Below are 15,057 nucleotides of genomic sequence, written 5' to 3' on the forward strand. Positions count from 1 at the left end.
GGCTGCTGATCATGACAGAATACTACCGTGTTATGGGCCGTTAGGCAGAGGCGCCAACGTGAGAGACCTCCTTGGGCTGGTGGCCACTTGGAGAGGAGGTCAGGAGGGCCTGGACTTAAGCAGTCCCTATGGGGGTGGCACTACAATTGTAACTTTGAACTGTCACTAAATAAATGATTGTAAGTTGAGGATTACCTCTGCTGTACTTTCTGTTTTTCCTGGAATCTCTCACCCAAGTTCTAACCTTACTTAACATTTCATGATTAGCCAAGATAAATTTTTGCTGTCACTTAAGTTGGTTCTCTGTAGCTAGAGGAAAAAAACTATCAGCTTTGGAGAAGGACATGCAGTCTCCTTCAGTCTGGAAGACTCATGATTTCTCTATAAAAGTTTGAGAAAATCCCTACAACTTCACAAGCTCATCATGTTCGGGTACTATCAAGGTGGACTTACTGCTGTGGCTGTTATCACACTCTGCAAATGCTGCACATTTTCAGCGTCGACTTTTCCCGATACCACAATCTCTGACCCTCCGAAATAGTTCTGAAAGGTGCTCTGGGTTACATCGGACACGTATCCTTCGGGATAGTTGAACTCCAGTTTTTTGAGAAGTGGGGTGGAAACCTGGTTGTAGAATTTCTGCAAATTCAGGGGGGGAGAAACCCCATAGACGTTAGAAGTTTACTTCTGAAAGACTCTTATTCCTGATGTGTGATATACAGGCAGTCCTTGACTTACGACCACAATGGAGCCAAAAATTTCCATTGTTAAGTGAATTTTGCTCCATTTTATGACCTTTCCTGCCATGGTTGTTAAGTGAATCACTGTAGTTGTTAAGTTAGTAACAAGATTCTTAAGTGAATCCGTCTTCCCCATTGGGTTTGCTTGTTGGAAGGTCGCAAAAGGGGATCACGTGACCCCGGGATACTGCAACCGTCATAAATATGAGTCAGTGGCCAGGCGTCTGAATTTTGATCACATGACCATGGGGATGCTGTGACAGTCATAAAGGTGAAAAATGGTCATAAGTCACTTTTTTCAGAGCTGTATTAACTTTGAACAGTCACTAAATGAACTGCTGTAAATCGAGGACTACTTCTACAACCCCCATTGAGCACAGGCATAAAGGACACAGATATATTCCATTTCCTAAGGATCATAATCCATTCACAATAAAAATAGATGGGGGGGAAGTTGAGCCTAGAAACCAGGAGACAGTGAGTTCTAGTCCCACCTTAAGCATGAAAACTGGCTGGGTGGCTCTGAGCCAATTATCAGAAGATGGTGAATTCTAGTCCTGCCTTAGGCATGAAAGATGACTGGGCGACTTTGGGCCAATCACCAAGAGATGGTGAGTTCTAGTTGCATCTTAAGCATGAAAGCTGGCTAGGTGACTTTGGGCCAATTACCAAGAGATGGTTCCAATCCCACAAGCATGAAAGTTGGCTGGATGATTTGAGGTCAATTACCAGGAGATCATGAGTTCTAGTCCTACCTTGGGCATGAAGCCGATTTAGCGTCTTTGAGCCAATCCCTAGGAGACGGTGAGATCTAGTTGCGTCTTAAGCATGTAAGCTGGCGAGGTGACTTTGGGCCAATTACCAGGAGCCGGTGAATTTTAGTTTCACCTTAAGCATGAAAGCCAGCGGGGGTAACTTTGGGCCACTCACCAGGATGCACCATAAATAGTGTGTATGTCTTGATGCAGGGGGACAATGTCTTCAAGCAGAAATAATTTGGGTCAGAGGTTAATAACACGGCCTTCTCTATCAGAAGTCCCAGAACCCTTCAGTCATTAACTTTACAGATTCGGTTGGCACGGCCTAAATGGATTGGGTCAAAATATAAAAGGTAGCCACCATTTGAACTGGTGTTAAATTGGTGACCTAGAACTGTAATGGAGAAAGCCATCAAGGCATTAAAGGTTCCCCCGCACACGCGTGCTAGTCATTTCCGACTCTAGGGGCCGGTGCTCATCTCCGTTTCAAAGCCAAAGAGCCAGCGCTTGTCCGAGGATGTCTCCGTGGTCATGTGGCCGGCATGACTAGACGCCAAAGGCGCACAGAACGCTGTTACCTTCCCACCGGAGTGGTCCCTATATTTCTACTTGTAGTTTTACGTGCTTTCAAACTGCTAGGTTGGCAGAAGCTGGGACGAGTAACAGGCGCTCACTCTGCTACGCGGCACTCGGGATTCGACCCGCCAAACTGCCGACCTTCTGATCGACAAGCTCAGCGTCCTAACCCACTGAGCCACCACGTCCCTTATCAAGGCATTAAGATGCAGTAAATGGTATTTTGAACTGAGAAATAGCATAGTTTATGTTTACTAAAGTCTGTCAAAGGTCAGAATAACCTGTTCGGTTAGGACCTCTCCCTTCCTTTACTTCACCAAGGATGATGGAAAAGTCACCTTCATTTGGGAAGAGGTCTCTTGATTCCCAAAGATCCGTTGTGCGGCTCCATTGTTTTCAGTCGCCAACCTCTTCAGGAAATCATAGTCCACATCGAAGCCGATTCCAAGGCAGAACAAAGAGATGTCATCCTGGATATGCTTCTTCACATTTTTCTGAATCGTTGGCAGCTTTAGTTCTCCTGATATGAAGAAAAAAGACAAAAATCAGGACATTCTTTCAGGATTGTCCTCTTACAGCAGCAGGGGTGTCCAACCTTGACAACATTAAGACTTGTGGACTTCCAATCCTGGAATTCCCCAGCCAGCAATGCTGAATGTCTAGCTCTTACCGACAGTTGGGTCTCCGTCTGAAACCAATATTATCATGGAGACAGAACTTGGATCTAGCATCCCCAAAGCGTTGGCTTCATTTAAAATAAAGATGGCCCGGAGAAGGGCATCGTTGATGTTGGTTCCTGTTAAAAATGAAAAAGGTGACAATTTTTTTTTAAAAAAACATATTATTGTACTTCCATTGTTTATTTTTAATGCATGAAGCCAGAGAAAGAAGGAGAGGAGGAGAAAGAGAAGAAGGAGGAGGAGGAGGAGGAGGAGAAAGAGAAGGAGGAGGAGGAGGAGGAGGAGGAGGAGGAGGAGGAGAAGGAGGAGGAGGAGAAGGAGGAGAAGGAGGAGAAGGAGAAGGAGAAGAAGAAGAAGAAGAAGAAGAAGGAGGAGGAGGAGGAGGAGGAGGAGGAGGAGGAGGAGGAGAAGAAGAAGAAGAAGAAGAAGAAGAAGAAGAAGAAGAAGAAGAAGAAGAAGAAGAAGAAGAAGAAGAAGAAGAAGAAGAAGAAGAAGAAGAAGAAGAAATAATTGGCATTTTACCCATTTGTGTGAGTTAGGATGCTTATAAACCCCATCCACAGTTACTACTTAAGTAATTAGAGCTACATCTCCAAGTTTGAGCCTCAAGAGACTAGGAGTAGGAGGAGTAGAGGAGTAGGAGGAGTAGGAGAAGGAGAAGGAGAAGGAGAAGAGAAGAAAGAAGAAGAAGAAGAAGAAGAAGAAGAAGAAGAAGAAGAAGAAGAAGAAGAAGAAGAAGAAGAAGAAGAAGAAGAAGAGTTTAGTAGGATAGATGGTCCTACTTATCCTGGGGCAATACAGACTTACAGGCCCCAATTCTGAGGAAGTAATATGAATATTTTGATTGGGGTCAATAACTTCTCTGCAAAGTCTCAATCTTCTCAGTAACCACATTCTCTAGGCTTCTTTGAGGAAAGCCAGGAGAGATTAATACAAAAGTGACTGAAGTCATTTATTAATTCAGGGAAGCCTTGCGTTCCCAAAGCTGCATAAACTTTCCAAACAGAGGGCTTCTTTTTTTTATAAATCCTTACATTTTCTTGGGTGTCTCTCGCTCACCTCCATTGGGGTGGATTCCCTCAACGTACTTCGTGGCTGCATCTGTCTGGATTTTGGAGGCTTGAACCAATTGATCTCTCCAGCACCGGACATTGTGGTTGAAGTCCAGGATAGAAAACTGGTCATCGGATCGGAGGTCACCCAGGATGGTCTTCATAGCTTCCACAGTCTGAAACGTCAGATAAAATCAGATTAAAATTTTATAAACGTTTGCCCCTCACAGTCTGCCTCATTGAAAACATGGCTACTTTTATGATCCCTGTTGTAAAATGTCAGCTATATGTGTGAAAATGGGGGGGAATCTGAAATAGCCACAATGGAGGAATGATCGATGAAGATGACCTCAATATTTAGCCCATATTGAGCGTTTCGCAAACATATTTAATCAATCCTTTGTCTCCTTCCATATCACAGACAGTCTTTGACTTACAACAATTCACTTAGTGACCATTCAAAGTTACAATGACACTGAAAAAAGTGACTTACCACCATTTTTCACACTTACAACCATTGCAGCATGCATGCCCGTAGTAACGTGATCAAAATTTGAATGGTGGATAACTGACTCGTATTTACGACGGTCACCTGATCCTCTTTTGCAACATTCTGACAAGCAAAGTCCACGGGGAAACCAGATTCACTTAACAACCATATTACTAGCTTAACTGCAGTGATTCATTTAACTGTGGCAAGAAAAGTCGTGAAATGGGGCAAAACTCACTTAGCAACTGTTTCACTTAGCAACAAAAATTTTGGGTTCAACTGTGGTTGTAAGTCAAGGACTATCTGTATAAGTTGGGAGAGATATCCAATGACATTGTCCAACCCTGGACAAAACTGGAGCATCCCCTGTCCTTTTTCCTACCCAGGTGTTACTGTGTTCACACAACATATTTCATTAGGGCAGATAAAGACTTAGTCTCCGTTAAATCCTTTATGACATCACAATTATAATCCACCTACAATGTGATTATATACTTGCATCAAGGCATCTGATGCAGATATGGTTACCTCATTTGTGTGGTGGCATCACACAATGGTATCTTGATTTTTCATTTGGCCCCTTCCACAGATGCCAAAACTAATGACTCCATTTACAAAACATGCTAAACCTGAGCTGGGATCTTCACAGCTGTGTGAACCCAGCCCATTTGGGCAGCACAGGACTCCAGATATAGTGCACACCCAGGAAATCAATTATTCACCCATATTTTGTGGGGGAAAAACACATTTTCTCTCCATCCATTCATTGAAAGAGAGAGAGAGAGACTTGGACCATGGTAGTAATTTTCTGGGTGGGGAACTATGGCCCCTTTATGACTTCTGGACTTCCCAGAATTCCTGAGCCAGTACAGAGACCTCCAACCCTTCCAGCCCTGTTATTCTGAAGGAAGGAAGGAAGGAAGGAAGGAAGGAAGGAAGGAAGGAAGGAAGGCAGGTAGGTCAGGAATTCTGGGAGTTGAAGTCCACAAGTCATAAAAAGGGCCACAGTTTCCCAACCCTAATCTAGACTAATCTACATGCAAGAATTTCAACTCTTCTTGGGACTTTGCATTCACCTGTTTCATTTTTATTCCCCACATAGAGCCGCTGACATCAATGACAAACAGGATATTTTTTGGCAGAGGATCCATGTCATCCGGAGCGAAGTAGTGGACAAAATACCCATTGAAGACCTGGAAAACAAGGTTAGAAAGACAGAGTTACTTACCAATGGATTTCTAAAAGAACCATAAAAATTGAGGTTTCCTGCGGAGAGGAAGCCTTGGTATATTTCTGTATGTAGGTTCCCTCCCTCCCTCCCTCCCTTCCTACTTTCCTTCCTTCTTTCCTTCCTTCCTTCCTCACTCCTTTCCTCCCTCCTTTCCTCCCTCCCTCCCTTCCTTCCTCCCTCCCTCCCTCCCTTCCTTCTTTCCTTCCTTCTTTCTTTCCTCCCTCCCTCCCCTTCCTTCCTTCCTTCCTTCCTTCCTTCCTTCCTTCCTTCCTTCCTTCCTTCCTTCCTTCCTTCCTTCCTTCCTTCCTTCCCAATAACAGGATAACAGAGTTGAAAGGGACCTTGGAGGTCTTCTAGCATTTTCTCTTGATCTATTCATCCATAGACAGATACTGCTCTACTATTTCAGACAAATGGTTGTCCAGTCTCTTCTTAAAAACTTCCAGTGTTGGAGCATTCACAGCTTCTGGAGGCAGGTTGTTCCACTGGTTAATTGTTCTCACTGTCAGGAAATTTCTCCTTAGTTCTAGGTTGCTTCTCTTCTTGATGAGTTTCCATCTGTTGCTTCTTGTCCTGCCTTCAGGTGCTTTGGAGAATAGCTTGGCTCCCTCTTCTTTGGGGCAGCCCCTGACATATTGGAACACTGCTGTCATGTCAACCTACGTATTTTTCCTTAAACTACACTTACACAATTCTTGCAACTCTTTCTTTCTTTCATTCTTTCTTTCATTCTTTCTTTCTTTCTTTCTTTCTTTCTTTCTTTCTTTCTCTCTCTCTTTCTTTCTTTCTTTCTTTTTCTTTCTTTCTTTTTTTCTTTTTCTTTCTTTCTTTCTTTCTCTTTCTCTCTCTCTCTTTTTCTTTCTTTCTTTCTTTCTTTCTTTCTTTCTCTTTCTTTCTTTCTTTCTCTTTCTTTTTCTTTCTTTCTTTCTTTCTTTCTCTTTCTTTCTTTCTTTCTTTCTTTCTTTCTCTCTTTCTTTCTTTCTCTTTCTTTCTTTCTTTCTTTCTTTCTTTCTTTTTTCTTTCTCCTTCCTTCCCTCCATCCCTCCCTGTGAATTTCTTGAACACTGCATGTCAACCTCCGTATTTCTTTTCCTTAAACTACACATACACAATTCTTGCAACTCTTTCTTTCTTTCTTTCTTTCTTTCTTTCTTTCTTTCTTTCTTTCTTTCTTTCTTTCTTTCTTTCTTTCTTCTTCTTCTTTCTTTCTTTCTTTCTCTCTCTCTCACTCTTTCTTTCTCTTTCTTTCTTCTTTCTTTCTTTCTTTCTTTCTTTCTTTCTTTCTTTCTTTCTTTCTTTCTCCTTCCTTCCCTCCCTCCATCCCTCCCTGTGAATGGCTTCTTGAAAAATTTTTTCTCAGAATGGTAGCTGGGGAATGGCTCTTAAAATGTCAACATTTGCTTGTTACATGAATGATCGGCACTCTCCTCTAGATCCTGCCTCTCTTGGCCTATTCCTGGTGCAGATCTGACTTGGATCTTCCCCCATTCCAGTCACTCAAGACATTGAGCCAAGTACCTCTAGCTCTCCAGCTTTCGTATCCCTGTTGACATCATAGGTCACCACAAGATTGCCATCCACAGCTGTGGTGGTACAATTGGAGCACTTTCGTTGCTGGGCTAAGGTTGGTCTGAAGGACACGTGTGCCTTAAAGTGCAAAAAAACAACAACAGATAAAGTGAGATATGTATCTAAAGGCACCTTAGTTTAGGGAACTGTTCTATATTAGTTACAAGCAACGTTTGAATGTTAAATCAGCATTTCGCAAACTATTTTCAATGATCTCATCTTTCTTGTTATTGATTTATGCAGATGTTTACTGTGACTTTCATTTATCCTTCCAGCTCAATGCAACGCAAAGCCATCATGTATACAGATAGTCCTCAACCACAATTGAGACCAGACCAGAATTACCGCTAAGTAAGACAGTAGTTAAATGACTTGCACCTGATTTTATGACTGTTTTTGCCATGTTGTAAAGCAAATCTTGCGGCTATTAAGCAAATTCAGCTTTCGCCATTGATCCTTGGTGGTGCAGTGGTTAGAAGGCAGTATTGCAGGCTAATTCTGCCCACTGCCAGCGGTTCGATCCTGACCAGCTCAAGGTTGACTCAGCCTTCCATCCTCCCGAGGTCAGTAAAATAAGGACCCAGATGGTTGGGGGCAATAGGCTGACTCTGTAAACCGCTGTAAAGCACTATGAAGTGGTATATAAGTCTAAGTGCTAAGCGTTATTGCTGTTGACTTTGTTTGTTGGAAACCTGCTGTGAAGGCCGGAATGCTGTAGCCATCATAAATGCACACCAGTTGCCAAACTCACAAATTTTGATCACGTGACAGTGAGGGTGCAGTGATGGTTGTAAGTATGAGGACTAGTTCTAAAACACATTTTTAATGCCATTGTAACTTCAAATGGTCGCTAAATGAATGGTCATAAGTCAAAGACTGCTTGAAATAGTATATTGGGTATTGGAAACTATGGCATATTTTACTTTTGAGGATTCTGATCCTTCATTCCCCAAATTCCCTTCCAATCCACACAGGGATTACAACGGGAAAACAACAAAACATCTGTGGAAGTGTTGAAATTTGTATTTGTATTTTTATATATCTGCCCTGTTCACCTCCCTGAGTCCTTCGGGAGAAGGGTGGTATATAAATAAATTTAATAAATAATAAATAATAATAAATAAATTAAATTTGCAAGTCTTGCCCAAAGGTGGGGGGAGGGGTGGCTTTGAAAATTAAGTAAAAGAAGGTGAGAACCTATTTAATAATGGGATGTGGTCATTTAAAATGCTGCATAACCTTACTCAAGAACAAGTATAGAACAGCAAAAAGCAAAAATAGTATTAATTATATATTAGGTAAGATGCTCCCGGTTTAGTTTATGCAATCTGATAAGAATATTCAGGATTTCCACTTTGTATGACTGTTAATTTGTTTGTATATACACTGTTAATGTGAGAATACCTTATTTTTATCCTGTTTCCAACTTAATTTGCAAGCCTACCCTGTTGTGATTCAGGGTCAGCCTGTGGGTTCGGCAGTTGGGTCGGACGACTCAGAGGAGGAGGAGGGGGGTGTTGAAGACCTTGCTGAGGGGGTTGAAGATCTTGCTGATGAGAGCCCTCAGGCAGGCCCCTCCCACTTGGTCACCATGGAGACCCAGCTGTGTGAGCCTGACAGTGTGGATGAAGATGACCCACAGCTGGCCCTGTTCAAGGACGCCCGACGCAGGAGGCAGTCAATTAGGAGTAAACAGAGGAAGGCAATGGGGCTTCTCGGAAGGAGGCAGAGAGAAGCCATGCCCTGAACTCTATATAAGGGGAATGTGTGGGGAGGGCTGGTTTGCTGAAGGCAACCGCTTGGATAGTTCGTGTTTCTTAAAGCTCCTGTTTCTTGGTTCGTGTCTTGTTTGTTTTTGTAGCTATAAATTTGGCAGGCGTAATTCCAGCCTCTTGCCGTTTGTAAAGGGGTTGTCCCTGCCTTTTCTGCAGGGCCGGTAGCAGGCTGGTACAGAACATACCCCTGATAACTTAATCTGCTTACAGATCACGCTTATGTATTCGTATTCAGTTGCACTTTCCTTCCAGACCTTTATTCCTAAATGCATTTCCCTCTTTATTTTGATAACAATCTTCTGCAAAATAACATGGCGTCTGAAAAATAGCTATGTTCGAATTTACACATTTCTGGAGGAATTGTAACATGGGCCAGTTTGTAGCAAAATTCTCAAAGATCTAAGCCTGTATAATAGTCTCAGGCACTTTCCAACTCAAAGGCGGTTTTTCAAAAAGCAATTGGATTTTGTTTTTTTTTCTTGAAGACGTTTCACTTCTCATCCCAGAAGCTTCTTCAGTTCTGACTGAATGGCGGATAATGGGAGGATTTATATTCCTTGCAGCCATCTGGTCATTAGCACTCTTTCTGAGAGTCACCGAGGCCACTTGGAGGTGTACCCATCCTCCACCATTCAGTCAGAACTGAAGAAGCCTCTTGGATGAGAAGCGAAACGTCTTCAAGGAAAAACAAACTCCAGCTGCCGTTTGAAAAAGCACTTTTTGGGACACCAAACCAGCTTGGATTCTTAAGTAGCCATAGCTGAAGATCTCTTTTTTCCCCTCAAAGAATAATTAGTTTTACCTTTTTCTCTCCTTTGTTGACTATAGTTGCATCAATAAACTGCTCACCAAGTGCATTAGGAACGTGGACAAAACTAATCCCCTGCGGTTCGATAATGTGGATGTTGACCTAGGGCGGTGGGATAGAAGAGAGATGAGAATAAAATTATAAGTCAAGGTACGACCAACCTGATTTTACAATCTTATTTTTGCGGTGGTTGCTAAGTGAACATCACTGTCGTAATGTGAATGTGGTGGTTGTTAAGTGAATGCCATGGTCATTAAATGCGTCCAGTGGTGGAATTCAAATACCTGAACAACCGGTTCTCTTATTCGATGCAGGCCTGGGCCTCCGAGGCCTAGAACGGACTTCTGGAAGTGGCATCAAATGCACTTCCGGTGGGTCGTTCTAGGCCTGGAAGGCCTCCGAGGTCTAGAACTGACTTCCGGAAGTGGGATCCATGCACTCTGGGGGGGGCATTTTAGGCTTGAGAGGCTTCCTCCAGGCCTCCGAGGCCTAGACTGGACTTCTGGAAATCAGCCAGTTCTCCAAATACAGCAAAATTTAGCTACCGGTTCTACCGAACTGGTGTGAACCGGCTGAATCCCACCACTGTGTGTGTCCATTTATTTCTCTGGGCAATTTTTTCACAAGAAACTGGCTGATAAGATCAGGTTCTGGCAAAAAAAAATCTTGCAAATTGCATGACATGACTACAAAATACTGCAGTCGGACATAAAAGTGAGGCAGCTGCCAAGCACACAAAATACAGTCATATGAATGTGTGTATATTTGTGTGTGTGTGCCCCCATCAGAACTCCAGAACCAGGTTGTAAATAGCTTTTGGGGGATCCATCGTGATTTCAAATGGTCACTAAGTGAGAGGGCGTTAAGGAAGGAGTGCCTATACAGGTAGTCCTCGACCCAAAATTGACCCAAAATTTCTGTTATTAAGTGAGACATTTGTTAAGTGAACTTTGCCCCATTTTGTGACTTTTCTTGCCAGACTTGTTAAGTGAATCACTGCAGTTGGTAAGTTATTAGCCTGGTTGTTAAGTGAACCTGGCTTCCCCCATTGATTTTGCTTGTCAGAAGGTCGCAAAAGGAGATCATGTGACCCTGGGACACTGCAACCGTCGTAAGTTCATGCCAGTTGCCAAGCGTCTGAATTTTGATCGCGTGACCATGGGATGCTGCAATGGTCGTAAGTGTGGAAAACGGTCGTAAGTCCCTTGTTGTAACTTTGTTGTAACTTTGAACAATCACTAATGAACTGTTGTAAGTCGAGGACGGCCTGTTTGCCCAATAATCTTGCTGAAAGTCTGGTACAGACAGTTGGAGAAATTTTTAAGCTTTCCAAAAGTCACATTTCACCTCAACTATTTCAGCCATTTCTTGTTCTTTACCTCCAAGTGTTTGGCCAGCCTGCCTGGTTGCACTGGGATAAGGTGTTCATAGGTGGATAATTTCCTCCGGATGGACTCCTGGTAGTGAATTTCAAACTGGACTTTGCTTCCACCTGGGACGCTGAGTTCAGCTTTGAAGTTCTCCATGTCAAAAGCATTGCTCCTGCATTTAAGTACACACATTACTATGATCAGTATTGAAATAAAGATGTCAAAGTACCCCCATTTAAGTGCAACTGAGCGCTTAAAGTACAGCTGAGTAAAGGGAGAAAGGGGAATTTTCCAAATACAGGTAGTCCTCAAGTAACAACCATTCGCTTAGTGACTCCTCGAAGTTATGCCACTGGAAAAAGCGACTTATGACCATTTTTCTCACTGACGACCATTGCAGCATCTCCATGGTCATGTGATCAAAATTTGGATGCTTGGCAACTGGTTCACATTTATGACGGTCGCAGTGTCCCTGGGGGAGGGGAAATCACGTGATCCCTTTTTGCAACCTTCTGACAAGCGAAGACAATGGGAAAGCCAGTTGCACTTAACAACCATGTTACTAACTTAACAACTGCGGTTATTCACTTAACAACTATGGCAAGAAAGGTGTTAAAATGGGGCACAACACATATAACAACGTAGCAATGTCAATTCTGGGTTCAATTGTGGTTGTAAGTTGAGAACTACCTGTATGGCTGTTGACACTGTCCAGACTTTAAAATAGAGAAAGTAGTCCAGAGGTGCTGGACCGTCTCTGTCCTCCATGGCAGGACAAAGGGAATAGAGGAAAGGCTGACCACTGCAACCAGGGTTACCTACCTTAGGATCGCAGCAGCTTTACCCTTGGCCCTAGCCTGGGCATACTGACTTCGAGCGGCAGATTTTTCCTTAATTGAACTAGTAAAAGTGATACCGTTGATATTCCTGTAGAACAGAAAAGAAGCAAAAACAGCACCCAGAATCAGTCACTTGTGAGATGGGCAGCTATCAGAACAGAACAGAGAACAGAACACGGGATGGAATTTGCAGAACAAGGGATGGAATTAGGAATGGAAGGGAACGGAAGGGAACGGAACAGATTAGAATAAAATAGAAAATATGGAATGGAATGGAATAGAGAAGGGAAGGGAACAGAACGGAACAGAATAGAATATGGAAGGGAAGGAACGGAACGGAACAGAACAGAACAGAACAGATTAGGGAAAGGAAGGGAAGGGAACAGAACAGAACAATAGAAAATGGAAGGGAAGGGAACAGAAGGGAAGGGAATAGAACAGAGTAGAATATGGAAGGGAACAAAACAACAGAACAGAATATGGAAGGGAAGGGAAGGGAACAGAATATGGAAGGGAAGGGAAGGGAACAAGGAACAGGGAACAGAACAGAACAGAAGGAATAGAATATGGAAGGGAAAGGAATGGAACAGAACAGAACAGCAGAATAGAGAAGGGAAGGGAACAGAAGGGAATGGAATAGAACAGAACAGAATAGCATATGGAAGGGAATGGAGCAGAACAGAGCAGAACAGAACAGAACAGAATAGAGTACCTGGGAAGGCTGACATCAATCTTGCAAGTTGGAAAGTACAAACCTCCAACCTGCTTAGCCTAGGATAAACCTAATCAGCCTACGAGAAAAATTAAATGGATGAATTAGTTTTGCTCCCACTTACATAGTAAAATTGTGGATAAAGGCCCCTTTGGGGATCTGGACATCAAAGACCAGATTCTGTGAGTGCTTGGCTTTGTTTTCCACTTTGGTCTGGACCATCGTATTGGCCATGCGGGACGTGATGGTGGACTGGATCTTGTAGCTGTGGAGGACTATTTTGTCATTACCAAGAATCTGAAATGATGAACACATGGCAGGAAGGGTCAACAAAAGCAGAACTGGGATTCCAAATATGGTCCCACAAATATCCTTATGGCAATTTTATTGTTGACTTGATTAAGCACTGAGATCGAATCAGAGGGAGATTTTAGACAGAACAAGTCACGAAGCCATAAGGATTAATTAAACACTTAATTAAACACTTATTTCGAATTGTAAACGCACACAAGCAAACATACAAAACTCAATCAATACAATGTAAACATAATTATAACACTCACCATTCAAACAAAGAGACCCAATCCACATCACTTGATTTAATCAACCCTTTCTTGGGCCAACATGTGTACATAATCACAGCCAGCACGATACACATCCACACCCCTTAAGACTCACAGCAATAAATCTCCTTTCTTCACAGCTGTCTGGATTTCACTTTGATTTATTGCTGTGCAATCCTGGTTCACGTTAGAACCCAAATTATTTTTCTGACATGATCAAATCTCTTATAATTACCTCGAATTTATATATATATATATATATATATATATGTGCACGCCATAGACACCCTTTGGACCCAACATTGAGATTCATCAGTGATGCTATTTGTTCCATTTTCACAGGACTTTGGGTCTAGTTTAAATGAGCAAATAGGTGATATGGAACCAGAAACAGTTCCAAATCATATCACTGATGAATATTCAAGCAGCTAAATTTGCAGAGAGAGCAAGCTTGGGGCAGCGATTAAGGCACCAGACTAGAAACCAGGAGACAGTGAGTTCTAGTTCTGCTTTAGGCATAAAGCCAATTGGATGACTTTAGATCAGTCCCTCTTTCTCAGACCTAGGAACAAGAAGACCAGAGCAAACCACTTCCAAAATATTGCCAAGGCAGTAGCATGAACTAATCTCTAGGTGGTGACAGGGACTCAAGACTGGTTCAAGGATTAGTGATTAAGGCACCAGACTAGAAACCAGGAGACAGTGAGTTCTAGTTCTGCTTTAGGCATAAAGCCAATTGGATGACTTTAGATCAGTCCCTCTTTCTCAGACCTAGGAACAAGAAGACCACCTCCAAAATATTGCCAAGGCAGTAGCATGAACTAATCTCTAGGTGGTGACAGGGACTCAAGACTGGTTCAAGGATTATCTTAATTCCTGCAAAAAACGATGGAGTTAGCAGAGATGGCTAAACTGTTTGCTTTAATGAAAGAAAAGAATACAACCAACTTTGTTTCTACTTGGAAACCACTTCTGGACTTTGTGCTTGAGGTGGTGGTGGGGGGAAAGGAAACTTTGATTTTGGATTTTGCTGATTAGATAGGTTTGTTGTTGTAGAAATGGCTATAGAACTCGTGCAAAAGTAAAAAGTTGTGCTTATTGTGCTAAAAAGAGTCGGACGTCAAGGCTTTTCTTTCTTTCTCTCCCTTTACCCTACACTTTTTCCCTCTTCCCCTTTTCCTTCCTTCTTTACAAGCCATAAATGCCTTGACTTGCTTTGCCCGAGCTGAAACCTTTTCTCCCTTGTCGCTCAAGCATGCTGTTGCACAAGATTGCACAACGAAAAGCACCAGGTTAATAATATTCTGTTTTCCCCCTGGAGAGGACAAACAAGAAGCCCTAAGCAAACGGTAGGATTGATCTTCTGCTAATGGTTAACTGTGAAGTGGGAAGGAGAGGTGGCGCTTTTCCAAAGAGAAAAACATCCAGATGAAAACTCACCAATTCTTCCTCATTTTCACTGTTGGAGGTGCTTCTCTAGAAAGAAAAGAAGCCACTTTAGACAAACCTTGATGGTAGCATGAACAACCTTGTAACTTGGACTCCTTTGAACGTCTGATGAAACCTATCAACTCCTATGATGTTCAAACATGGTTATCAAAATATTTTTGAAATAACTCATATGTTAACAGGGCGCTTTGAACTTTAACTTCGCTGGTGTTTAACCTGTTAACTATTTTTTTCTCTCTCTCTCTCAGATATGTAATGTATGACAAGTCCATTGGGATGCAAATAGCTGTAGAAGCTTATAAATTTTGGGCCTGCTTGCAAAGGTGGGAGTTATTATGGTTGCCATAGATAGATTGGTCGGTGTTCAACTAGGGAGATAATGTGTGTTTTTGTCCTTTGTTTTTATGAATTCACTTTTTAAAATGTTTTTGTTTTGTTTTGTCTC

At 42.4% G+C, this 15,057-nt stretch overlaps 1 protein-coding gene across 1 annotated transcript in view; it reads right to left on the reverse strand.

The window, feature by feature from the left end:
* The window catches only part of ITIH2 (inter-alpha-trypsin inhibitor heavy chain 2), a gene marked incomplete at both ends in the record, with an annotated part of 38,498 nt that overhangs the window by 16,651 nt on the left and 6,790 nt on the right, over positions 1-15,057 (reverse strand). Inside the window, 11 exons of the mRNA XM_083365398.1 lie at positions 454-639; positions 2,413-2,594; positions 2,745-2,870; positions 3,814-3,982; positions 5,373-5,489; positions 7,046-7,174; positions 9,674-9,781; positions 11,059-11,221; positions 11,872-11,976; positions 12,725-12,897; positions 14,604-14,639. Of these exons, the coding sequence (XP_083221524.1) occupies positions 454-639; positions 2,413-2,594; positions 2,745-2,870; positions 3,814-3,982; positions 5,373-5,489; positions 7,046-7,174; positions 9,674-9,781; positions 11,059-11,221; positions 11,872-11,976; positions 12,725-12,897; positions 14,604-14,639 (1,494 nt within the window). The remainder of the gene's footprint in view (positions 1-453; positions 640-2,412; positions 2,595-2,744; positions 2,871-3,813; positions 3,983-5,372; positions 5,490-7,045; positions 7,175-9,673; positions 9,782-11,058; positions 11,222-11,871; positions 11,977-12,724; positions 12,898-14,603; positions 14,640-15,057) is intronic.

This window comes from Vipera ursinii (genome assembly GCF_947247035.1).
Source record: "Vipera ursinii genome assembly, chromosome: 6".
Taxonomy (NCBI): domain Eukaryota; kingdom Metazoa; phylum Chordata; class Lepidosauria; order Squamata; family Viperidae; genus Vipera; species Vipera ursinii.